Source organism: Bison bison, unplaced genomic scaffold, assembly GCF_000754665.1.
Source record: "Bison bison bison isolate TAMUID 2011002044 unplaced genomic scaffold, Bison_UMD1.0 scf7180017864461, whole genome shotgun sequence".
In the NCBI taxonomy this organism is placed as follows: domain Eukaryota; kingdom Metazoa; phylum Chordata; class Mammalia; order Artiodactyla; family Bovidae; genus Bison; species Bison bison.
The window spans coordinates 17,756,676-17,784,372 of record NW_011495023.1 but is presented as its reverse complement, the minus strand read 5'-3'; the positions used below and the strand labels follow the sequence as shown (position 1 = coordinate 17,784,372).

The window sequence follows — 27,697 nt, the reverse complement described above, 5'->3', positions numbered from 1 at the left end:
AGATGACAACCATGGCTTCATACAGCAGCAACAGCAGGATGCACACATACAACATGCAAAGCTCACAAAGCTCTCGGGCACTTTTGGCCTCCTCATGGCACACGTTCTCCTCCAAGTTCTATTCCAACCCCTAAAACCCATCCCTGGGCCCGTTGAGAATCACACTCTTTACAAGACTTCAGGCAAAATACTGAATTTATTCAGCTGATTTGATGGGTCATGTTGGATAAAAGTATCATTTTCATTTGTATGATGTAAAAACATACTTGAAGGAGGAATACTCGCATACATTACAGTGTTAAAAATATATATGTATGAAAGATTCATGAAGGCATTTGATATGAAACATACACAGTATGCTATTTTAATATACAAATGCTTTCAAGAAAATAGAGAAGAATTATAAAAGTAGCATCATTAAGAATTTATAAATGTTCCATTTTTCTTAAAGGTCATATTCTCATCCTTTGGGATGTACAGACATTATGTGGTTTAACACAGTTTTATCCACATTCAAAACATCATGTTTCAAATGTCTGAAGCATAGCATGTACAGTACAAAATGTTTCCATAGGAACCGAACCAAACCTGTCACTAGTGGCAGCTGTTACATGGCTCCCAATTCACCGGTTAGCCATTTTTAAGACACTAGCTCAGCTTATCGCTATAATATTCAAGTTGTTCTATTTACCCCAAATATAAAGATTTTCATTTCTATCAGCATTTACAAAGGCTTGAAGAGTTATCATACAATATATACCAATATACACCATATATACACTGAGTTAAAAGAAGTTCCCTTCGTTAAATTATTAATAGAACCAAGAACAGTCATTGTAGGCTAATATATTATTCTTGTGATTGGTATTCTTAAAATTTTGAGCAAAGTGCACAGTGAATGGAATCAGTCACTGAGAAATGATCCTTCCGTGAACTCTCAGCTTCCTTAGAGTCAGGTGTGCCACCTGAGAAATGAGAACTTTCCAGCCTAGCGGGCCAAGGGTAGCTTCACATATCAACACACAGGAGCCACATGGAGTCACATTCATGAGTCTGAAGAGCCCAGCCAATAAAAATACAATTCCCTCCATGAAGATCCTATGCAGAGTTGGCAGAATCAGCTTCCCAGAGATCTATGAATGTTGAGTCCTAATTCAGGGCAAACGCCACCAGCCATCAGCCATACTCCAGGGTCGGCGGACCCCGGACAAGGTTGAAATAGCCAGCAAGGGCCCCAAGGTCTATGTAGAGAGAACGCTGCCTCTTCAGCATCTCCGATTCCTCAGTGCTCCCAGTGCACGAAGAGTCTGAAAAAGGAAACATCGAAAAAATAAAATAAGTGATCAGGGGATATGTTCAATAATAGATGCCTGTTTCCTCAACTTAACAAAAACAACACTGCTGCTGCTGCTGCTGCTGCTAAGTCGCTTCAGTTGTGTCCGATTCTGTGAAACCCCGTAGATGGCAGCCCACCAGGCTCCCCGTCCCTGGGATTCTCCAGGCAAGAACACTGGAGTGGGTTGCCATTTCCTTCTCCAATGCATGAAAGTGAAAAGTGAAAGTGAAGTTGCTCAGTTGTGTCCGACTCTTAGCGACCCCATGGACTGCAGCCCACCAGGCTCCTCCGTCCATGAGATTTTCCAGGCAAGAGTACTGAAGTGTGGTGCCATTGCCTGCTCCGAATGGAACAGCATTAAAACTCTGTTGAATTATTATTAAAAAGCCATAGAATTGGGGGCTTCCCTGGTGGTCCAGTGGTTGAGACTCTGCCTGCCAGTGCAGGGGCTGTGGGTTCGATCCCTGGTTGGGAAACTAAGATCGCACATGCCTCAGGGTACAGCCAAATATTTTTTTTAAAAGCCATAGAGTTGAACACGATGGGCTAATTTATGGGATATAGCACAGACAAAAGAATTAAAAAAAGAGTCAACAACCATAAGAAATTAGCTGGAAATCCTGGCCCATTTTCCAACATCCCAGACGATTCTTTTCAAATACAGGAAAGTCAGACAAGAAGCCAAGAAATGCAAACAAGCATTCCAGGCTTGACATCTGGGTTTGGACCCAGACAGAGTTAGAACATCACAGATTTCATAATCAAAATAGAAACCCTTCTCCATGCATATCCAATGTTCCTGGAATGTGTATCGTTTTTCCTAAATGGGAAGGTTTCACAGCTGGAAGAGAGATTTTTGAGCAGAGGAAGACAGAAATGCAGGTTGCCTTCAAATTCAATATTTTATCAGTGCTGTGATGTTTCCAACCAACAACTGGCATAGTTTATCATAACTGCATTGTACAGAGTCCCACTCTTTGCCAACAGCAAAACTGTCATGCTTGATCTATTTTAAAAAGCAAACACTCTTCTCTGTTGCAAAAGAAAGCAAGGCAGAGATAATTCTCAAAGATAGCATTACCTCCATCTGCACTGGAAACCAGTTAGGCTTGCTGGTAAATTAGCTGATTTTTTTTTTTAATTGTGAGTGGTTTTTTTTTGGCCACACCCCATGGCTTGCAAGATCCTAGCTCCCCCATCGGGAATCAAATTCATGCCCCCTGCAGTGGAAGCATGGAATCTTGACCACTGGACTGCCAAGGAATTCCCAGCTAATTTTTTCTTTTTTTTTGGTATATGCTTTTGCTAACAATCTTGCTGAAATCTCTCCAACAACTTATAGCATGCAGCAAGTCACTTCAGTTTTTTTTTTTTAATTTTACTTAAGTCAAGTTGATTGACAATGTTTTATTAATTTCTGCTGTACAGAAAAGTAACTCAGTTATATATATATATAAAAGAATATGAAAAATATTATATATATATATACTTTTTCATATTCTTTTCCATTATGCTTTATCACAGGATACGGAGTATAGGTTCCTGTGCTATACAGTAGGAACTTGTTGTTACCCATCCTACATATACTAGCTTGCACCTGCTAATTCTATTTGTTTTTCCAGGCATGTTCATGGGTTCTATTAGAAGGTGGATGGAGACAGAAAAAGAAGGGAAGCCAGGGCACCGCACACTGCAGGGTGTCCATACCGGCAATGTTCTCAGGAAGTTCTAACTCCTTCCGGCTCAGCAGCCGCTTCCGCTCAAAGAGGGCAGAGTCCAGACTCTGGCAGCGGGGTTGATCCTCCCTGGGGGGGTTCAGTGCCTCGTGTTTCAGTAGGTCTGCTGCCCTAGGCCGGTGATTGGGGTTTCTCTCCAGGGCAGCCTCAATCAGCTCTCTCATACCAGGACTGCAGTCTTCAGCGATATCTTCCAAAGGAGGCGCTTGCTTGTGGATCTGTGAACAAACCAGCTCTCTTAGCATCAATGGCATGAAAATATACCCTCGACAGGACAGGTATTCTAGTTACAAGACCTGGAAAGTGTGGGGAGGGAGGAGGGAGGAGGGTTCAGGATGGGGAACACATGTATAAAGAAAAAATAAAATAAATTACATATTAAAAAAAAAAAAAAGACCTGGAAAGTCTTTTGTTTTGAAGTGAATACAGCTCATACCCTTCAGTAACATTTCCTAAGGACACTGAGTGAAACCCATCTTTTGGTTAAATGCAGTCAGAGATAAACACTCGGGGTCTGAATACACAGCTTTCCATAGAAGCAATGCCCAAAGGCCCCTGTGCAGAAACGGGGAAGCACCTGCCTCTCAATTTCTCTATAGTCAAAGGAGGCGGGTGAGTGGTGGGGGCGGGGGTGGGGGGCGCTGCGTGTTTCACTATGTGCCAGGCTGCCCTGGGGATCTCGAATCTAATACCATCTTTCTGGAAAGTGTTCAAAGAACATATACAACTTCCTCAGTTCAATGATTTATGCTACTCTGATGCTTTTCAGTGGCATCGTGTATAACAGCATAGCGTATAATTTCTGCCTGGGCATAGCTGGATGGGTTTCCATACAGTGATCCCTCCATGTGGGAGAGTTAGTAAGCCTAGTATATGGTCAGCATACCATGGTTAGCATACTGAGCATATAGTAGTGTTACCATAGAGGATGATGGTCATACTTCACCATCATCCCATCAGATGTGTGTGCTATCAGAGAGAGAGCAGCTCTCCTGAGCAGGTGAGATGCTCTAACCCCACCCTCCCCCCACCGCCCCCACTTACTATGTACAGGTAGGAGGGGTAGGCGGAGCGTGGGTAACGTTTCACCCAGGGTGGGGTGCCCGTCTGCATGTGGATGAGAGTGGCCCCCAGGCTGTAGATGTCTGCTTTGGTCGAATGGCCCCTGCAGAGGATCACCTCCGGACTCATGTAAATCTGAAAGAGAAGCAGGAAGGTCAGTCTGACCCCCTCATGGGTCTAGGCACCATTTCCCTAACCCAGTTCTGGAAGATGGTACATGCCCCTCGCTGTATCCACTGCACACTTCATCCCTTGAGAACAGCATGTCCCTGCTGTGTTCCCTTCAGCAAAGGAGTAGCACTGACCCGTGCGGCCTCAGGCAGCTTTACCCTGCAGCCTCACAGCACCTCTCCCCACAGACTGAGCACAAGGCAGACCAGGCAGCAAACCATCCATGGCTGAGAACACATCTGGCACTCCCACTCAAAGTTCTGCAAAGCAAGGATCGATGTTTCCTGTTCCTACTAAAATACCAATTCCTTTTGTATTTCAATGGACACTAAAATACACGTCCTCATTTCATGTTTGGCATTAAAATGCCAAACTGATAATTATCTTCAGTCATCAAAAGCAGCAGAGGTCCCAGAGTATCAACACCGACTACACAGAAGAGAAGAATTTAAAGTGTAGCAATGGACGACTTCCCTGGTGGTACAGCCAGCCAATGCAAGGGACACGGGTTTGATTCCCAGTCCGGGAAGATTTCATGTGCTTCAGAGCAACTGGGTCTGTGTGCTATAAACTACAGAGCTATGTGCTGCAACTACTGAAAAGCCCATGCACCCTAGAGCCTGCGTTTCACAATAAGAGAGAAGCCCCTGCAATGAGAAGCCCACGCACTGCAACCAGAGAAAGCCCCTGTGCAGCAACAAAGACCCAGAGCAGCCAAAAACAAATAAATAAAGTGTAATATTGGAAAAGTGATCCTAATGGGTCATTTCTATGAACCACTTCTTATTTCTACCCAACAGGGAGCCCAGTGACTAAATATTAAAGGCAGGCCATGTTCACATTGTGAAAGTTGGTTTTATGAGCCAATGCTGGAAAAGGAGGGCTCGTTTTAGAAATGGTTTCCCTAAGCAGTGTGTGTTTCTAAAAGAGAAAAAGAGCAAACACCAGTGACCTGTCCTTATGGCTGGTACAGGCACAGTGCAGTTCCTACCCTCACCGTCAATATTTAGCTTTAACAACCTTGGATGCTGCCATGAACATGGAGAGGGGGGTGAGTATTCCCAGAATACATTTCAGAGCAAATAAAGAAAGAACTGGCTTACAAAAACTGGGGAAATTGCCCAGTTTCCCCACCTCACTTGCCTCAAGTACTTCCTACAACACACTTCCGGGCTGCCTGGGCTTGGTTCCTTTACTAGTTTATTTTTTTTTTTTTTTTTTCTCTCTCTCTCTCTCTCCTTGGACTTTCCTACTAAATAATATCACAAAGTTGAGCAACATACTCAGTGGTCAGGACAACTGTTAACAGAGGTGCCTGCCTCCCTTCCCCCCGACCCTGGGCGACTCTCCTAAGCAAGGATTAGGCAAAGTGTTACTTCTGGTGTCACCAGTGGCAGCTGTGTGCTCGCCTGGGGCCCTGGCAGGGTTGTGGGGTGGCATGTGGTAGGGGCAGATCCCTTGCCCAGAGCCCCATGGCTCCCAGTTCCTGACTCCTTAAGCTCTAGGGAGCCACAGTAGCAGGGCATGGGGTTAAGGGCACTTCCTAAAACAGGCCTGAGGGGAACCCAAGCCTGACTCTCTGGGGGTTGTGCACCCTTAGGCATGGACCCAGGAGCCTAGAGCTCGGCGGGGTAGGGCTTGGGGTGGGGGTGTCAAGGCCTTTACCTCCCAACACATTTATTACAAAGGGAAGGAGACTCTGTGTGTGTGTGTGTATATGTGTTTGTATATCCCCAAGTACTTGATGATGACATGTGACCTTATATAAGAACTTTACAAAAGGAACAAGGCTATCAAGGGAACTCTAATTACTTTTTCACATTCATTATTTCTTCTTTCTCTGTACCAGGGAATTCCAAAACAATAGTTTAAAGATAGGCTGGATTAACCCTGTATGTGCATCACATGGCACAGTTACAAGATCATGCCCTGAATAGGAAGACCGTGGGTGACCAGCGTCTGTATTTGGAAGCTCGGCTCGGGGGTTCAGAAGACATCTGATAAAACCAAATGATCAAGTTCTAATGGAAGGCGAATCTGCACGGCTGACCCTGATTAATGATGCCTTCTTGCTCTTTAAGGATGAGAGGTCAAAACAAGCTTTCTGAGAAGTGGCCTCTACATCTCAACTCATCAGCACACTTCCTACCACATTACAATCACATGTGCCAGACATACAATAAACAAACCCGGGTAGATCAGAAGAGTTTTTATAGCTAGGAACGCCAAGGCCAGTTTAGCACTTCATAGAAAGCAATTAACATTTGGTGAAAATACTTCAATCCAAACTCCTATTCAGGAATAGACACTGTGTTGCTATCTCATACTCAAATACACACTCTTCTGATAGAAAATCCCAGAAAGGAGATGTCTTTCTTCAGTTATTGCAAAATGTCCAATTTGATCATCCTGCCGGGAAGAGAAAGGTATTTTCCATCTTTTAAAACCATAAATAGTTTGTTTTTCAAACTAGCTCCAGGAAAAGGAGTAGAGTGTCACATATCTGAACATCTGACAACTGCCAAAACATGCTGAAGTATTTCCAAAGAAATCATGTCAGAAGTGTTAAGTCTTATTAGATTTTGTGCTTTGGGGAAGTATTCCCAAGATCTGGAGACTAAAACATGCTTAAAATAAAAGGTCTACAGTTTTCTGAATATTATTTTGCTCGAAGACAACTCTCCAGGATCCTCTCCCAAGTATTTTCCAGAATATGTTCACTAATAAAAGCAAAACCAAAGATCTCTTCCAGAATAAGTTCACTAATAAAAGCAAAACCAAAGATCTCTTCTGCTGCCCAAGAAAGTCTGCTTTAAGAGAGTTAAGAAAAGGCTTACACAACCTGGATGGGAGGAGGGTTTAGGGGAGAATGTTGCTGCTGCTGCTGCTAAGTCGCTTCAGTCGTGTCCGACTCTGTGTGACCCCATAGACAGCAGCCTACCAGGCTCCCTGTCCCTGGGATTCTCCAGGCAAGAATACTGGAGTGGGTTGCCATTTCCTTCTCCAATGCAGGAAAGTGAAAAGTGAAAGTGAAGTCGCTCAGTCGTGTCCGACTCTTATCGACCTCACGGACTGCAGCCCACCAGGCTCCTCCGTCCATGGGCTTTTCCAGGCAAGAGTACTGGAGTGGGGTGCCATCGTGTATACATGTATATGTATGGCTGAGTCCCTTCACTATTTACCTGAAACTACCACTGCATTATTAATTGGCTATGCCCCAATACAAATTAAAAAGGTTAAAGTTTGAGGGGGGCGGGGGGAGATTAAAAAAAGGCTGACAAAATCCCAGCCTAAAATGCAAACAATTCTTTTTGCAACTGCGTGTATATGTGTACTCTGTCACTTAGTCGTGTCTGACTCTTTGCAACACTTTGGGTTATAGCCCACCATGCTCCTCTGTCCATGGGATTTTTCAGGCAAGAATACTAGAATGGGTTGCCATTTCCTCCTCCAGGGGATCTTCCCAACCTGGGGATCGAATCCACATCTCCTGTGTCTCCTGCATTGCAGGCAGATTCTTTACCGCTGAGCCATTGGGGAAACCCTTGCACTGTAATAGTAAATGCAATACATTTACTAGCTAAAATAAAGTTCATCTTTTGATTAATACCGGGACTGGCCTGGTAATCTGGCCTGTCTGAAGCAAAGATTCAGCAACTGCCCCCTCTTTGCTTCCTGAGGGCACTTTCAACAGAGAAGGACATGGGGCTGAGGGACTCTGATAGCTAAACACCTCATTGTCATGGAGATGGGCCAGGAAGGTAGATTCTACCCCCATGTACCTTTCCAGATGCAACCAACCCCACACCCATCATAACTGACTGTGAACTAAATGGCTGGTCATTTATTAATAATCCAGGTAAATTTAAAATCGGTCCTAACTCCAGAATGGAGTCCTTGTTGGCTTTGTCTTGGGTTCCATCCCTTGCATACACAGCAGCCTGAATGCTCAGATGTCCAACAGAAACTCACTATATGAATCAACGATGCAGCCTAATAATGTGAATGCTAAATATATTATTTGAAAGCTCATGAATGCATTTCTCTGAATCTCATTTAGATTCAGGAAAGTTTTGTTTTTGTTGTTTTTGTTTCACAAATGAGTTGAATATTATAGTAAGCTTATACCTTCAAATAAGATTCATTCGTGCTCTAATAAGTGAGATTTCTTTTAAGAGTCCAAGGATTAAAGAGAGACCTAAAATATCAGATCTCAATAAATGTTGTTCTTAATGATCATGACGATTATGGCTATAACTGAACCAAAGCAGTAATACTGTTATACTGAAAATGTACATATTAGTTACACAGCAGTTAAACCTTAGACTATAGACTCAGAAAAAACTAGATTGGATTCCCTGATCTGTCAGTAGCTAAATAACTTTGGGTATTTTATCTTAACCTCTTCAAGCTTATTTTCTTATTTTAAAATGGTAATAATAGTATTTCCCTATGATAATAGTATTGTGAGGATAAAATAATACAATCCAAATAAAGTGTTAAAATGAGCACACGACACAGAGTGAACGCTTATTAAAAAGGTTCCCATGATAATAATGATTTAATGTAATGGATTTCTTCCCCTTCTTTGTCCTTTCTGCAGTAATGATAGAACATCTTATATTTCCTGTTGATAAGATATTGCCAGACTGTGCTGGTGGTCCAGTAGTTAAGAATCAGCCATGCAATGCAGGGGATGCGGGTTTGATCCCTGGTTGGGGAACTAAGATCACACATGCCTCAGGGCAACGAAGCCATGTCCCACAACTACTGAGCCCACTGGCTCTGGAGTCTGAGCACCACAACTTGAGAGAAGCCCATGCATCACAAAGAAAGACCCCGAATGCCACAATTAAGACCCAAGGACAGCAAAACATAAATAAATACTAAAAAAAAAAAAAAAAAAAAGCTATTGCCCATTTTTTGGATGAACATAATTACCTCTGTTCCACGGAGGTCCTTAGGAAAATAGATCTCTTCGGTCATTTGGACACTTAGACCAAAATCCACCAAAACAGCTTTTGTGGACATGAAAACAATGTTGCTAGCTATAAAGAGAGGAGAATAAAGAGAGGAGAAATTTTAGTAAAAAATTGTGTATGTATCCATAAACAAAATGGAAACATTATTTAAATTGGGTTTCAAATAAAGATACATTGAAATGCTTCCTTTATTGATATGAGTGCATTATATTCAAAAGGGAAAGGTGAATGTGGGTGCGAGTTTAGGTAAAAATCACTTCAGATTTGTCAAGAATTCAGTCAAAGTGGATATAAATGAAGGTAGTCATTAATAATCCTCAAATTACAATAGCCAAGACATGGAAACAAGCTAAGCATCTATCAATGGACGAATGGATAAAGAAGATTTATACATATGCAAATTTTGTGATATACACATATATGTTGCCTGATACATATTAATATAATGGGATATTATACAGCCATAAAAAAGAAGGAAATCCTGCTATTTGTGACAACATGGATGAACCTTGATGGCTAAATAAATCAGAGAGAGAAAGACAAATATTATACAATCTAACTTTTATGAGGAGTCTAAAAAAGAAAAAAGCAAGCAAACATAGAAACACAGAACAAAGTGGTTGCCAGGGGTTGGGGAAAGAGAATTTGGGATGGTGATAAAAAAGGTACAAACTTCCAGTAACGAGATGAAAAACTTCTGGGACTATATGTCCAGAAGTAAGGTATAGCATGGTGACTATGGTTAACAATTGTTGCTGTTCGGTCGCTAAGTGGTGTCTGACTCTTTGTGACCCCATGGACTGCAGCTCTCCAAGCTCCTCTGTCCTCCACTATCTCCTGGAATTTGTTCAAATTCATGTCCACTGAGTCAGTGATGCTATCTAACCACTTAATTCTCTGCCACCCCCTTCCCCTTTTGCCTTCAATCCTTCCCAGCATCAGGGTATTTTCCAATACTGTATGGTATTTTTGTAAGCTGCAGATTTTAAAAGTTCTCACCACACAAAAAAATTATAAATACATGAGATGGATGATGTGTTAACTAACCTTATCATGATAATCACTTTGCAATATATACATGTATCAAATTACTACACTGTACATCTTAAACATGTGTTATATTGTCAATTATTTCTCAATAAAGGTGGGAAATATTTTTTATATTTTATATACTGTGTACTATTATCAAGCCACTTTCTAAAACTAAAAAGTAAAATACCCAACTTTTCTCAGTACAAGTTTTGCTAGCCCACTTTATGCTTAGATATTAAGGATTCACAGTGGAGCTCCCTTATGTATTTCCCCACAATCTCTTACTCTTAGAAAACAACCATGCTCATGCTTAGTTGCTCAGTTGTATACGACTCTTTGCAACCCCATGGACTACCAGGCTCCTCTGTCCATGGAATTTTCTAGGCAAGAATACTAGAGTGGGTTGCCATTTCCTTCTAGGGGATATTCCTGACCCATGGGCAGTCCTCATGCCATCAAGGACCTTCATATTGAATAGAAGAGCCCATCTGCCTAAAGTCCAGCTAGTCTGTTTAAGCCAAAAAGGGACACATCCAAAGATAACTCACGTTTAATGTCATGGTGGATCACTTTCTTTGAGTGCAGAAAATCAAGTCCCTTGAGAACATGTTTTGTCACCCAAATAATCTCAAATTCTCTCATGGGTCCACAGCTCTCCAGTTTCTCCAGGACAGACCCTCCTTCACCTGCTTCCATGAAGAGATGGACAGTTTCACCCCATAGAACGGCGCCATATAACTCGGCGATGTTCTCGTGCCGGAAGCAAGCCTGGATTTCCACATCAGATGGCTTAAATTGGTCTACTGGGATCTAGAACACAAAAGCACAAGGAATATCCTCAACAACCCCAGGACAATGAAAAATATACACAATATAGGTCAACTTACAAGCCAGAAGGCAAACAAATGCCCTCAAGGATACTCTGATGTATTATGAAATTGTACTCCAGAGTAAAGATAATGTTTACTTGGGATCTGCCTTTACATTAATGTCTGCATAAGGTGAAAAAATTCAAAATAAGAAAAAAAAGGACAAAATAATAAAATACTAATTTCGTTTAGAGTAGAGACACCAATGAAAGAATTGTTCATGATTGACCCACAGAAGGTAATTTCCCATCTGTTATACATGGAATTTCTATGCTACCTAGATTTGGGGTCATTATTTTCAGTCTTCCTTGTCATAAAACACTGTCTCTAGTCTCACAGTTCACGTTCTAACAATGCATTTAAATAAGCACTGACCATCTATTCTATGGAAAATCAATAGTCATTAATAAAGAAAGAAGTAACTCTTACATGACAGGAATGCCTCCAAAATAAACTGTTAGACTGAAGTAGGCAAGATGCAGAAATGCATATATTATGTTCGCATTTGTAAAACAATATTCCACTATACAGACACATGTCCATAGAAATTTTCTGGAAGGACGTGTAAGAACCCATTAATGGTAACTGCTGCAAGGAAAGGGGTCTCATTCTTTAGCCTGCATCCTTATGAACTGTTTGGGGCTGTTAATCATCTTACATGTTTCTCTTTTTTAAGAAAACACACAGCTTAAAAATTAAATATAAGGACTGCAAGGAAAACAGCCCACAAAGCTATTTGCCATGTCTTTTGTGATAAAACTGAAAAACAGAACACTTTCTGGCTCTAAGAGCTTTAAAAAAATGTCTCCAGATTTTTTTTTTTTTAACTTGGACATATCTCTTTCTAAATGCAACCTTCAAATAACTACTATATTACTTCCTTTTTTCCCCTTAATAACAGATGCTCTGGGTCAACCTTTATGGAGGCACAAATGAGGCCCTCATGATGAAAAGAGTGACTGAGATGATAGTGTCATTATTTTCTATTTTGTTTTTTGTTAAATCAAAAGTGAGTCTATTTCATTGCCCTTAAAAAACTTTAAAGTGTAAGAGACATACACAAAAATGCAAAACAGATTATCACACTCAATAAATTTTCAACCGAACACACCCGTGTAACCACCATGTAGATCAGGAAACAGAACTTCACCAGCATCCCTGAAACCCCCTGCTGGCCCCTACCTGTCACCGCTCCCCAGGGACACCCAGAGACGGGATTTCCAACATGTCTGTTTAGCCTTTTGGGCCTTTATATAGGGTCGGCCAAAACGTTCCTTCAGGTTTTTCCACACGATGTAATGGGAAAACCTGAACAAATGTTTTGGCCAACTCAGTATAAGTGGAATCTCATAGAATGGATCCTGTTTTGTGTCCAGCTGTTCTAGCTTCACCTAATGTAGATTTATCTACATCACTGCAGTTGTAAATCACTTCTTCTCTTTGCTGGACAGCATTGCATTGTATAAATATACCACATTTCAACATCTGCAAACTTTCCAGTTTGGGGCTATTGCACAGTGCTGCTATGGACACGCCAGCATATGGCTTCTGGGGATCGTGGATGCATGCCTACTGGTCAGGCACCTGCAGGAGTGGAATTGCTGGGTTATAGGGTGTGTGCCTGCTCACTTTGGCAAATCAGGCCAGTATTCCAAAATGAGGGCACCTCAGTGGGTGCTGAATGTTTAATAAGAAGAGATGGGGTATCTTCAATACTGGTCTATTTAAATTTAGCCTTTGGGGACTTCCCTGGTGGTTCAGTGGCTAAGACTCCATGCTCCCAATGCAGGGAGCCCAAGTTCAATTCTTGGTTGGGGACTAGATCCAGGATGCTGCAACTAAGAGTCTGAATGCCAAAGCGAAGATCCCACATGCCGCAACTAAGACCCAGTGCAGCCAAAATACATAAATAAATATTTTAAAAATAAATAAATAAATTCAGCCCTTTAATCTGTAGTCCTGAGAAGTCTTGTGGCTTTCTGAACAGTGTCTACTTCCCTGCCTAGTCCCCTCCCCTGTGGGTGAGATTAAAAACAGCAGCAAATAAATTTGCTCTTGCAGGAGAGCTTCCCTCCCCCATCCTACCACAAGAAGGATGCAGGCATCCAAGCTGGCGCTAAGTAAGCTAGTACCTTCTTTTTTACCAGCGCAAACTGACTAAACTCAACTATTGTACTTAAGTAGACTTGGGGATTGAATGATCCCAGGTAGGAAGCCTATCTATAAAACACAGATGCTTTGCTGGACTGAGTACCCTCAAACAAGAGGCAGTCAAAGGGTAGCCAGCTTTGGGTAAAGACACAAAAGCCCCAACGCCAACACTCAGGGCACCGTCTCTGGTTATGAAGTACATACCAATTTACATGCCATCCTTTTCTTAGTCTTTATATCTTGTGCTAAGTACACTTTCCCAAATGCCCCCCGAGGAATGAAATCGGAGCCAATGTTCCTGTAGGTCAGCTTCCAAGGGATGAGCAGAACATCAGAGTCTATCTGGTAGCGTCCATTCTGAGGAGTGATTACCTACAACAAAGCAAACACGCAGGAGGGTGAGAATTTCAGCAAGGTTCTCTTCCAAGACCCACCCTTCAGGAACTGGTTATGTTAGAACACATTCTTACACGCAGTGTTAAAAATGAATGTCACTGTATGTAATCCTAACAGTGTACAGAGGCTATATTTAGAGCTTCAGCAAGACAGAGAAAGCATGTAACAGAAACACGTCACTGGCCAGGCCTGATCGTATTTCTATCTGCATGTGAGTAATTCATTGCGAAAGAGAACTTTAAAAATGGTTTATCTAAGGCACCCTGATTGTTGTGATCAAAAGGCTGAAAATAAAGATTGCAGAAATGTAACCTGTACACGCAAGCTGACTGGTTTCCAATTAAAATGTGCTAACCTGTTAGTCTGCATAACTATTACTCAGAGGTGACGCACACAGAGAGAGTGCGGAAATGAACTGATGATCACAGAGGATTCTGGGAAACAATGTGTTTTGCCAGAGCTGTAAGTTAAGATAAATAAAGCAAGGGCAGAATTCTCTCTCATCTACTCACTCATTTAATGTTTACTGAGGGCATGATATGGGCCAGGCTCTATGTTTGGTGCTGAGGAGGCAAGTACAAGAGACAGACAGTCCCTGAGCTCTGAGTGTCAGCAGACACTTTGAACAAGACAGCTAACTCAAAAACTGAGAGCCACAACCTAAGATAGATAAAGATGTGGTACATATATATGCAATGGAATACTACTCAGCCATGAAAAAGAATGAACCAATGTCATTTGCAGCAACACGGATAGATCTAGAGATGATACAAAGTGAAGTCAAACAGAGAAAGACAAATACCACATGATATCATTTACACGTGGAAACTTAAAAAAAAAAAAAAGACACAAATGAACTTATATACAAAGCAGAAAACAAACTTACGGTTTCCAAAGGGGAAATGGGAGAGGATAAATTAGGAGTTTGAGATTAACATACACACACTACTATATATAAAATAGATAACCAACAAGGACCTACTGTGTAGCAAAGGAAACACCACTCAATATTTTGCAATAATCTATAAGGGAAAAGAATCTAAAAAAGAATATACAGCTAACTGAAACACTTGGCTGCATACCTGAAATGAATGCAACATTGTAAATCAACTCAAATAAATAAATAAAAATAATAACTAAAAAATTAAGAGAGAGATATCTCGATAGCAGTATGGATTATAAGGGTATGTACCCATGTCAAAACTGGATATTAAAGATCTTTGTATTCTGTGTGTGTGTGTTAGTCACTCAGTCATGTCTGACTCTTTGTGACCCCATGGACTATAGCCTGCCATGCTCCATTGTCCATGAAATTCTCCGGGCAAGAATACTGGAGTGGGTGGCCATTTCCTTTTCCAGGGGATCTTCCTGACCCAGGGATTAAACCTGTGTCTCCTGCATTGCAAGCAGATTCTTTACCATCTGAGCCACCAGGGAAGCCCTCTGTGTATTCTACTGCATAGAAACTCTATCTCAATTTTTAAAGAGTGAAAAATTAAAGGGAGAAATAATAATAAATAAAATGAAAACAAGTTAATAAGTTCACAAGAGAGGTGACCTGGAGCACATTCCTTTTATAAAAAAAATGGTGTACGGTTTTTTTCAAGGGCTGCTGCTGCTAAGTCGCTTCAGTCATGTCCAACTCTGTGCGACCCCATGGACGGCAACCTACCAGGCTCCCCCGTCCCTGGGATTCTCCAGGCAAGAACACTGGAGATGGTTGCCATTTCCTTCTCCAATGCAAGAAAGTGAAATGTGGAAGTGAAGTCGCTCAGTCGTGTCCGACTCTCAGCGACCCCATGGACTGCAGCCTTCCAGGCTCCTCCATCCATGGGATTTTCCAGGCAAGAGTACTGGAGTGGGGTGCCATTGCCTTCTCCGGCTAGAATCCCAAAAATACAGGTTTTACCTACAAGTCATTAGTAATATTATGACTTTGGGAATTATGAGACTATTAAAGTGACACAAAGTTATTTCAAGAACGGAAGAGGCTGCAGGGGAATGCGGATCACTTGGGGAGAGAAGATAGCGATTCATCTCCAGACCCACTGGGCTGCTTACTCGACCCTGCTCTGGGAACAACCCTGGTGACCGTAAGGGTTATTCATTCGGGACCAATTATTGCTAATCGTAACTACACCCCACAGACATGTGCACTATTAGTCAGGGGATGAAACAGAGAAAGAGGCTCATACTTAGAAATGTGAAGTTACTCACACTCAAAACTTTAGCATTTACTGAGCCTGACCGCTGTGCAAGACTCGAGAGGGACCATAACTAAGCAGAGACCATGGTCTTGCCAAGTTTTAAATATGACCTCATTTCAAGAAGCGTCACCTCAAGTTCCTGGAGGCCACTTCTACAGGAGGCTGGGGACATGGTGGGTTTAGTCCTCAAGACAGAACTGTGCTCTTGGCACTCGGCTGCACTGGCTTTACCGCCTCTTCCTTGTTATTAAATATTTACAGATCCAATTGCTCTTGATTCTCCAGGGCTCACTTCAGGGTTTAAGCAGCCTTCGAAAAAAAAAATCTTACTTTTTTTTAGTTTTTTTTTTTTTTAATCACTGAAGTACAGTTGATTTACAATGTGTTAATTTCAGGTGTTCAGGACAGCGATTCAGTTACATAAACACATATATATTCTTTTTGAGGTTCTTTTCCATTATAAGTTATTACAAGATACTGAGTAGAATCCCCTGTGCTATATGGCGGGTCCTTGTTGTTTATCTATTTTATATGTAGCAGTTTGTACATGCTAACCCCAAACTCCTAATTTCTCCCTTTCCCCTCACCTTTCTCCTTTGGTAACCATGTTTGTTTACCTTTCTCCTTTGGTAACCATATGTTTGTTTTCAACATCTGTTGAGTCTGTTTCTATTTTGTAAATAATTTCCTTTGTATCATGTTTTTAGATTCCACATATACATGACATCATGGGATATTTGTCTTTGTCTGACTTCACTTGAAAGTTTTACTTTTGTTCAACTCAAATCTGCTTTAACCCACTCTGGCCCAGTGTCCTCTTAGTTGAGAGGATAAGAGTAACAATACTAGCCATCTTCTGAGTGCTAGCTCTGGGCCAGGCACTGTGCTGAGTACTTCAACACTAACACATGAGTTTCGCACAAGTCTGTGACGTAAGGACTCTCTTTATCTCCACTTAGAGATGAAGAAACTGACTTGAAGAGGTTAAGGAATTCAGTAGGCAGTGACATTCAGGTCTGTCTGACCTCAAGCCACAGCTCCTATTCTTTAGATAAGAGCCTTCAGTTTTCCAGAGGTTGTAATTAAAGTTGAACCCAGTGACCAAATGCCTAATTTACAGTCCACTGAGATGGCTTGGCCTTCTCCTCTTTAGATCAAATTCTGCAGTTCCTTCACCCCAGTGTACCATTCCCCACATTCTTCTCTGAACGCCCTGAGAGTTCTCCACACCATCTCTGATGACAGACCCTGAACGTGCAGGGTGACACACACGTGTTGGCCAGTATGTGGTTCTGCAAGTCCTGGGATCTTCCCAAGTCCCAGACCTTCCCTATCTGGGTTTGAAATATTTTTCCCCTTCTTCTTCTTCTTCTTTCTAGCAGCCCAAGTAAATAATCTTCTGGAAATCTCTGTTGTCCATTATCTCTGTCAACTCTTCCATGTACTAAAGCCACATTCAAGTGCAGACATTGGAGGCAAGCTGTCCGTGTGTGTGTGTGTGTGTGTGTGTGTGTGTGTGTGTGCGCGCGCGCGCGCGCGCGCTCAGTAGCTCAGTCATGTTCAACTTTTTGCAACCCCGTGGACTGTCACCCGTCAGGCTCCTCTGTCCATGAGATTCTCCAGGCAAGAATACTGGAGTGGTTTGCTATTTCCTTCACCAGGAGATCTTCCTGACCCAGGGATTGAACCCACATCTCCTGCGTCTCCTGCATTGACAGGCAAATTCTTTACCACTGCATCACCTGGGAAGCCCCTATGCTGTCCATTTATTTATCCTGATCACTGCCATTGGCATGACACATCACCAGCCCAGAAACAGCATTTGAGTAGGTAAGTCAGTGAGAATGATTCCATAAGGGTGATGTGGTAGCTAGAAAATGGATGTGACCTTGGGCTACATGAAGAGAGATAAGGGATCTAGAACAAAGGCCAAGCTGGCTCTGTGCTCCCCTGCTGGTCCCACAGCAAAGGGACAGCCGGGTTCAAGTTCTGGGCTATCAGATGGGCACTGGCTGGGGCCTGAGACCCAAGGAGGAGGAAAGTTAACAGCACAGTGCGCAGGAAGGGGCAGGCACAGCCAGGAGTGATGGGGAAAGAAGAGGGAAGATGTGGGGGACGAGGGAAGAAGAGGGAAGACGTGGGGACGAGGGAAGAAGAGGGAAGACGTGCAGCTTTGTGAACACTGGGAGGACTGTCGTAAGGAAGGGGTGTGACAACCACAGTGGCCTGTGTCCTTTCAACACTCACCATGTGCACACAGGTCACTTGTAATTATTTGCCCCAAACAACCATGTGGAGTGAATGTGGCCACTTACCCATTTTACAAATGAGTAAACGGAGGCACAGAGGTTGTAGTAGCTGGCTTGGTGTCACCTAAGCCATTTCAGAGCTGAGATACATGCCGGGCCCTTTAACTCAAGGGCCTCTTTACCACTACTCAGCATATACCTATGAGATTCATCCCATTTTTATGGCCAAGAAGTAGGGCTAGGACTAAGGGGGCTCACACATAAATGCTTGTGCCGTCTAAGGAAGGACTTCTCTGCAATCAGTTGGCCTGATATGACCACACACACCCCAGAATATGATGCATGCTTCGTCACAGTTTTCCAAGCAAAGGCGAAAATGCCCCAGCAATTATTGGAGATGATGAATGGGGTGAGCCAAGCCTCAGAGAGAGAGCTTGATTCAAGTATCTTTAAGGTTTTTTAAGACTGAGAAGCCAGGAATCCGTGACTAAGCCCTGAGGAGCAGCACTCAGCATCACACACCCACACCTCTGAGTGAGCTCCTTAGGGATCTTCAGCTTCCCAATAATCACCCAAGAGTTGAGTGTTGAGAATTCATTTTAGGCTATTAATCTCAGATGTGGGTGAGAGTTGGTCTAGATTATAGGTAACTTGTAGCATCCTCATACAAAGCATTCCCTGGCTTAGTCTCCTCATGTTTCTTCCCCAGGTCCTGTGGATGTTGGAGGAATCTTTATAAATATTATTTTTAGGAAAATAGCTGCTACCTGCACACACATGCAGACCACCGTTTCACATGCCTGTGCTACAGGTTATTTTTGTAATTCCTGGGCCCTCCACCCTGTCTAATTCCATGGTGCTGTGATTGTTAGTTGCCAGCAACACACCATGTATCTATGCCTCCAATCTCACCATCTGGAACATTCTCTGCTCTCCATCCCCTTCATCTGGCTGATTCCAACTCAGTAATTAAAACATCACTTCCTCTTGGGGGGAATTCCCCTGGCAAGGCAGTGGTTAGGACTCAGCAGTTCCACTCTGCCAGGGCCCGGGGTTCAATCCCTGGTTGGGAAACTAAGATCCTGCAAGTTGCATGGTGTGGCCAAAAACAAGGGGGAAAAAAAATTATTTTTTAATTCCTCTTGGAGGCCTCTCTAATGTTCTCCCTTCCTCCTATCAATCCTCATGGTTATGTGAGGTATCTTGCCTGACCATTCCCCTGATCAGGGCGTAGCTGTATTGAGAAATGTTACACTGCATTATAATTACATGTTTACTTGCCTCCTTCAGCACACAGAAAGCGACCAGGAAACACAAACTGTATTTCTAGCACCTGAAAAAGCACCTCATGCCCTGTAGATGTTTGAGCTCTGTCTAGCAAACGAATGGACAAATCCTGGAAGGGAGCATGTGGTCCGTATGAAGGTACACTTGGAACCAACGTGTTCAGTAGATGGCTAGCCATCATCTTGTAAAGCAGAGAAATGAAATTTCCCCGAATTCCCTTCCGCACATTCCCAATTCTACGGCCCATCTCTCATCAGTCTGATTGGCCAGGGGAAAGAAGGGAAGTCTCTACATATTTACAAGCAAAAACAATGTGTTTATTCTGTATGGTTTCCTTTAAAATAATCATTTTAACAAGTAAGTATGCAAAAAACAAACACATAAACCATTATGTTTCTGATCATAGACATATATGTTATTTTGAACCAGAGTTCTCCAGCTATATTTTAGCTAAGACAAACAGGTATGACCCCTAGTTCAAATTATGACTTTCCATGTATGAAAAGAAGTACTCTTCTCAAGACAAAGTTAAGTATCAAATACACTTTGGCATATCCAGACCAAAGCAAGTCATACAACAATGCAAAATGTAACCTTTACTTTTTTTTGTAAAACATGATTTTGCAATCTTGCTGGCAATTGAGCGATAGGTGAACACAGCTGGCTTCTAACAAAACAATTTGCTACATAGCTGACCTAAATCACTGTGTTGTTTTGAACTAAACAAATGAGGTACACAAAAAATAATAATAATAATTAGGTACTTGGTACAGACTCTACTTGTTCAACGCCACCCTCCATATATTAACCATCTTTCCATTTATATGCACCAAAGGAAACTGAGGTGCTTTCATCATCAGTAAGCATGTTTTGCAAGTTCCCACCCACTCCTTTGAGAATTGTTCTTTTCCAAAAATTAGATCACCTTTAGCCAGCACCTACCTTCACCTTTGACACACTAAGAGACTAACCACACCCCAATACATCACCTGATCTTCTATTGTGGCAACTAAGTGTTGTCACAATATTTTAGATTATTTGCATACTTAGGATAACTAAACAAATATATCCCTTGTCATTCATACCTCACCAATTAAAGAGAGAGCATCTCTGGATAACTACTTACTGCACACAAACTACATTTCTACAAGAATTGAATTTAGCCAGTACTAATACTATGATGTTTCAAGATGTAACAAAAGAGGGGCACAAAAATTCAGCCGTCAAAAATGTTAATTAAACAGAACATTCTTTGATATAAATTATAGCAATATTTTTTGGATCTGTCTCCTAAAGCAAAGGAAATAAAAGCAAGAATAAACAAATGGGGCCTAATTAAACCTAAAAACTTTTGCACAGCAAAGGAAACCAAGGACAAAACACAAAGACAACCTACTGAACAGGAGAAAATATTTTCAAATGATACTACCAATAAGGAAAGGGTGAATATTCAAAATATACCAACAGTTCCTACAGTTCTTCAACATCAAAAAAATAACAACCCGATTAAAAAATGGGCAGAAGACCTCAACTGACATTTCCCCCAAGAGGATATGCAAATAGGCAACAAGCACAGGAAAAAATGCTCAACATCTCTAATCACTGGGAAATGCAAATCAAAACCAGGAGATATCACCTCACACCTGTTAGGATGGATGTTATCGAAAAAACAAGAGATAACAAGTGTCAGAGAGGATGTGAAGATAAGGGAATCCTACACTGTTCGTGGGAATGCAAATTGGTGCAGCTACCATGGAAAACAGGATGGAGGTTTCTCAAAAAACTTAAAAGAGAACCACCATATTCCCAAGCAACTCTACTCTTGGGCATATATCTGAAAAAAATGGAAACAATAATTCAATGAGACACATGCATCCCAGTGTTCTCAGCAGCATTAGTTACAATTGCCAAGAAGTGGAAGCAATCTAACCATCTGTCAACACATGAATGGATAAAGATGTGGTACACACACACACACACACACACACACACACACACACACAGAACGGAATACTACTCAGTCATAAAAAAGAATGGAATTTTGCCATTTGCAACAACATGGAGGGTATTATGCTTTTAAGTGAAATTAAGTCAGACAAACACAAACACTGTATGATATCACTTATATGTGGAATCTAAAAAGTAAAACAAATTAATAAATATTAAAAAAAGAAACAGACTCATAGAAAATAAACTAATGGCTAACAGTGGGTAGAGGGAAAGGAAGGGGGTAGGGGATTGAGAGGTACAAACTATTATGTGTAAAATAACCTATAAGGATATACTGTGTTACATAGGAAATATAGCCAATATTTTAAAATAATATACATGGAGTATATCCTTCAAAAATTGTGAATCATTATATTGTACACCTGTAACATAAAATTATACATAAACTATACTATATTATATATATATATATAAAGACAAAGTCTTTATTCCCCTCTCACATGAGTCTCAAAGCCTTTCTCTTTGACTTAATTGACAAGTGAGCTCTTTAGTGAATAATGAAATTAAAATTCATTCTTCTTAATTACCTATTTGTAGAACTACTTCTAAAATATGGAGAAGATTGTTTAAACAAAACTTTTAATGAAGGCTGTATTTTTTGCATCTTTCACACGGAGGTCATTCTTACAGATATTCCATTTTTAAAAACTGTACCTGGCAGCCAGTCTGAACAACGTTCAAATCCCACTCAGCATTAAATGTAGCAGGAGTAGGAAGCTGAACACACAGCACTCAACTGATGAGGAAAAAACATACCATATTTAACAAAATTCCAGATTCTTGAGGTCGGCGTCTGTATAAACGCTTCGCAGTGTTGGATATGTGGTTTGCAAAAGCAAGCAAGTCCTCCACGGTCCCGTATCTGACTGAGGACAACCAGGGCCCCTCCTGCCCACTGAGCAGCAGAGACTCAGACCGCTCCTCCTCGTTGCGGTTACTGTCCTGACACATGGTCAGCAGACTGGGTTCATAAACCGCTGGCTCTTCACTTGCATAAAGATTTTCCATAATGTCTATCACATCGGACACATTCAAATGTTTCATTAATAAATCGAGTTCTTCTTTGTTGTCACTCCCGGTGCTCATGAACTCCATCACTGTTGGGCTCTCCAAAGAGTCTGCAGAAGAAAGCGCGACTACTTACTTTACTGTGTGTGTGTTTGCGATCAACAGGAAACTGACAAGATGGACTGGGTACAGACTTCTATATGCTTTTGTTCATAAAATAGGGGCTCCAGCCACAGGGTGTGTGAGGTCAAGTGCACAGACAGTGAAGAAAGGGACCTGAGATAACCTTTAATCTGGCGCTGATTTTACAGAGAGGAAACCTGAGATCCAGTGAACTCACTACCTACCCATTTACTCACTGAGTTGCTGGCATCAGCTGTAGCCTCTGAAAATAAACATTCACTGAATTCAAGTGTGAACTTGAGGAGCAGGAGCTGAGGCGCCTGGTTCTTGACAGTTTCCAACCTGCTGCTCTCCCAAAAGGGGCAACCCTTTCTGCATGATCTCTGTGACTTTTAGGCCTTGGGTGAATTTAAAAAGAAAAGAAACTCTCTGGGAATTCCATGACAGTTCAGTGGTTAGGACTCAGCCCTTTTACCACAGGATCCTGGGTTCAATCCCAGGTGGGGGAATGAAGATTCTTCAAGCCACATGGTATAGCCAAAGATAAATAAATACATAAAATAAAAATAGAAATACACTTTAAAAAAAATTTCCTTTACCAAATTCAGGAGCTAGCTTTGCAAATAAAATTCAGGTCTTGAAGCCAGAAGCATCTCAAATGGATTTTAATCTAAGCAAATTTGGTGATGGTAAGTCAAGTTTCAGGAATAATTCTGATGCAAATAAATTAAACGGCTCACTTAGAAGGAAGACAGCAAACCTCAAATTCTCCTTCTGCTGAGGATGGCTATGAGAAAGGAGAAGATTCTTTTAACCTGTAATCAGCTGTCCCCTCCTGTGACCAGAACTCTTTAACGGGACAAAGCATGCATTTCACAGACTCAAGAGGGTTCATATAACATCTAAATCAATGACTCTCTAGAAGTTGTGGTAAGAGGCCAGGGCAGCCAAATCTATCATAAGCAAGACACAGACAAGGTCAACTAAGTCTGCTTAGCCAAAACTGTATTTCAGTTTTTTACACACATCAGGAGCCATACTTGGGGATCTGTAAATAAGAAAATGAAGAGAAATGAATTGTAAACTGTGAGGCTGTAACACAGGATTTTAGAACAATCCCATCCCAAAGGGTTAAAGATAAAAGGACTTAAGGGACCAAGAAAATAGAAAGGTATGTATGTCTACTTAAACTACTGCACTCCTGGAAGCAGCCTCTCTCTGAGAGATGTTTCAGGTTCTTAAAAGCATAAGCCTTCAATGCACACAGGGATAATAAAAGCCACAGGCTCCCATCAACCTGGAGCACACACACCAAACCCAGGGAAATATTCCACCTCAGGGTCCCCTGCCCACAAGACCCAGACACAGACCTCTTGGTGAATTTCACTGGAGAAATGAACCATGCAATTTTGTGCCATTATTAAGTTACTGGGGGATCAATTTCTGCTCTACAAACAGTGTCTGGGATAAGAAGGTAAGATACTGCAGTCTGACACCCCACCTAGACTCAGACTGCAGGGGATCCAATCTCTAGCCTCTCCTTTTCTGTCTGCTAATCTTTACCCACAGAACCACCTGTAAAGCCCTCTTTAACCCCACTGCACATCAACGTTCCCCATCTGTAAAATGCAAGTAATAACAGCATGTCCTTCATAGGTGGTTGTGAGGATCAAAGGAGCTCAAGAGCACAAGGTCCTAGGTGCAGAGTCTGGTACACAGTGAATCAACTGTGTCTTTTGCAGCTGCTATGATGTGCATGAAAGCAAAGGACCGAGTCTGATTCCTGGCTTTGCAGATACCTCAACAGAGCAGCTTTCTTATCTGCAAATGGGATGTGGCTACCTATTCCCCCACTTCTTTGCAGTAAGGTTTTAAAGATCGTTTCTAAAATAAGAGACAAAGAAGAAAAAAAAAAAAAAGAAAGAAACCTATGAAACGTTTTGATGGCTGTTATCACTGATAGTTGCATCTAGAGAGCAAAGGAAGCCCCCCTCTCTGAGACCTAGCGGGTCTTGGAGGAAGACTGATTTAGGGTCTTGGAGTCTGTTGAATTCTGAAAGGAATTTCTTAGGTTAATGGAGGAACCTTCAACTTGGGTTTCATGGGGCTGTTTAGTTGCAGTTTCTACTTGCAAAATTTACAGGAAAAAAAAAAAACAAAAACGGAATTAAAACAAAAACAGCCCAATTTTGGATCCCACTGGCTAAAAACTTCCAGAGCTGCTAGGTTTACTTCTCAAAAGGCTGGCCAGAGAGAAAATAAAGTTCCCAGGGGTAACAGGGTTAAAGAAAGAGAGAAAAAGGTCCATACAGTTTACAGGTCAGCTGATCCAGAGAGTGGAAAGGCAGGTTTTGGTTCTTATATTCTCCAGAAAGTCTGGAGCATTTATATGTAAAACCTAAGAGGCGGAGACACACACACCCGTAAACTGGAAGCTAGAGGAGGGAGGGAATGCACAGAGGGAGGGCAGGGAGGTGAAGGAGTGTGTCTTCCGTGCCACTAATTCCTTAGCAACGCCACCCTCCTCTCACGCAAATCTGTGCGCTCCCGAGGCAACCCTGATGACCAGTTCATCCACTAAAGGTCTGAGCAAAAGCTGTAGCACTTTCAGGCCTTAACTAGGCAGACAAAATGCTAACAATTTCCTAGTTATTCACCATCAGTAGCCATCTAGAAAAAGTGTGAATGGTGAAGGTATCTGTATTCCACGTTAGCCACAAGGACCCTTCTCCACACAGTTTACAGTTAAAAAAAAAAATCTGCATTAAATCACTGGTTGTTACTGCAGTTGGGGAGTACACCAATTTTAGACATGGACAAATGGGCAGATATAGTCAAAATTCTGCCCATTTGTCCATGTCTAAAATCCCATGGGCAGAGGAGCCTGCAGGGTATTGTCCATGGGGTCACGAGGATCAGACACGACTGGGTAACTAAACCACCACCACAGTCAAAATTATCTGCTCTTAATTATTTCTGACACTGGCAATACAATCAAGAGGAAATACTTTTCCTAAACATAAATGGCATACTCCTGGCTTCTTTTATCTACACAAACAAAAGTTGAGGGTTTCCTGGCAAGTGTGAGTGAAAATGGCCAACATGACTGGCCTAAGTTCCTACTTAACAAAAGGATGATTATACCCTGTGGTACTTCCCATTTAAAACATTTTTCTGCCAAAATATTACATTGCCCCTCGGGGCACACATCCAGGAAGACTTTCTCTAATGATATTTTTGTTCTCAAAAAGCCCCAGAATGAAGCTCTCCAATTTTCCTTACAGGAGACCTCAGTCCGAAACACTGCACACAAACCTCCACCCATCAGATCTGGGGGCGTTTGCCGATTCAGATAACCTTCTACTTGGCAAGTACCTACAACTCAGGCCACAGATACAGAAGCCAACTGAATTAGCGCTTCTTTCCCTGTTTTTATCAAGAGCAGTCCAAAATATGTCTTTCCCAAAGTGAAACAGACTGCAGTGTTTCACGTAAAGACAGTTAACTTTTGGGAAAATCTGTATGCCGTTCTTCCTTTTAAACTTCGCAATTCTGAATACTGAATTTCCACGGGGAAACATCTGTGAAATAACATTTTTCCCCTGAAGATTCTTTCTTAGGCCAAAAACCCAGCACTGGTCTTCTGCTATAATCACCCTATTAGTCACAGAAGACGGTCCACGGAACAAGCATGAAACTTAAGTTTCAGCTCTTCCATGTCTCTCGGTCCCGCCAGCCCCCACCCCTACTCCCTTCTTCCCGTCTCTTTCCTTAAAGAGAAGGGAGCCTTAAAGGGCTTGCAAGTTAAGTTAGAAGAGCAACCCTCGTTAGGGCGAGGGGCAGCTGGGGGCCCCCGCCTCCGGGGTGCACTCACCGGGTCTGGGCAGGGAGAGAGCAGCTGTGCAGGTGGCGCACGCGGCGGGAGGCGCGCTGACAGCGGGCCCCAGCCTCCGGGTGCATCGCCGGGACCTGCTCTGCCCGCGCACTCGGGATCCGGGAAGCAGGAGGAAGGGGGAGGAGTCGGGGGCGGCGCCCCGAGAGACCCTTGCGCAAGGTGCTTTCCAGCTGTGCCGGCTGCAGCGACTACCCGCGCGCAGCACAGGAGCGCCGCAGCTGGAAGAGGGCAGCTCCTACCTCCTGGAGCCCCGGAATACACCCCGCACCCCCACGCCCTGATGCCGGGGCTCCCCGGATCTCAGGGTGGGAACCTCCGGGGCACCCAGCAGGGCTGCGATCTAACGATACCCCAGAGCCCCCAAAGTCTGCGTTACCTGCGGCCTCCGCGCGGTCCCGCGAGCGGAGCGCTCCCGCCGCGGTCCCCCGACGGCTCTCGTCGCAGCTGGTGGGCAGCCCCCGGGAGCCGGGCGCTCCGGGGTCCCCAAGCCCGGCTACAGCAGAAGAGGGAGCCAGGGCGACCGGCCCCGGAGCGTGGCGAGCAGTCCAGGTCCGAGCTGCCAAATGAGCCCGGAGCAGCTCGCGCTCCCGGGCCGCCCTCGTCGGCCCCTGAGTCACGGCGTCTGAGCCGGCCGAGGGGCGGCGCAGCAGACTCTAGCCGCCGCCTCCCCGCCTTTTCCATTTCCCCTTTCTCTCCGTAAACAGAAAGAGCCCGCCGGCTTGCGGGGCAGCCCGAGCCCCCGCGCTGGGAAATTCCGTCCTCACCCTCCCCCGACTTGCCCTCGGGGCCCGGGGCGGAGCTGGAGGCGGGGCAGGGGAGGGGCGCGCCCTGAGCGGAATCGGCCTCGCCACGCCTCCGAGGGACACGGAGTACCGCGCGGCACCGGCCCTAGGCCTGGGAAAACACCTACGAGTTCCCTCTGAGCCGGGTTACCCGGCAGCCGGGGTGCTAGAGGGCACCCGGATGCGGAGTTGGCAAGGGCGACCGCAACTCGGCACCCTGTCCCCGAAGGAAGATCGTAGTTCCTAACGTGCTGGTGTTGGGCTCAGATTTCGGTTCAGGTCACAGACACAGCGCGGTGCTCCGCGCCTTCCTCCACCCCGCACCCACTCAAGTTCCAGGGCTCGCGAGAGGCGGCCGCAGTGAAAGCCCAAACCAGGGGAGGTTGGTATGGGGGAAGGGC

At 43.2% G+C, this 27,697-nt stretch overlaps 1 protein-coding gene across 3 annotated transcripts; it reads right to left on the bottom strand.

The window, feature by feature from the left end:
• MAP3K8 (mitogen-activated protein kinase kinase kinase 8) lies at positions 1 to 27,256 on the bottom strand. Of its 3 annotated transcripts, none has more exons than XM_010860029.1 (8): positions 26,891 to 27,256; positions 22,245 to 22,606; positions 13,544 to 13,711; positions 10,868 to 11,129; positions 9,247 to 9,353; positions 4,117 to 4,269; positions 3,044 to 3,290; positions 1 to 1,307 (listed from the first exon to the last, which is right to left on the bottom strand). In XM_010860029.1, the coding sequence occupies exons 2-8, from the start codon at positions 22,581 to 22,583 to the stop codon at positions 1,177 to 1,179; spliced, it is 1,407 nt and encodes a 468-aa protein (XP_010858331.1). In that variant the 5' UTR covers positions 22,584 to 22,606; positions 26,891 to 27,256; the 3' UTR covers positions 1 to 1,176. The 3 variants fall into 3 exon arrangements, with proteins under 3 accessions (XP_010858331.1, XP_010858329.1, XP_010858330.1); XM_010860027.1 differs by lacking the exon at positions 26,891 to 27,256 and adding an exon at positions 22,844 to 26,486; XM_010860028.1 differs by lacking the exon at positions 26,891 to 27,256 and adding an exon at positions 26,494 to 26,880 and having other exon boundaries at positions 178 to 1,307.
• Positions 27,257 to 27,697: the final 441 nt, after the last annotated feature.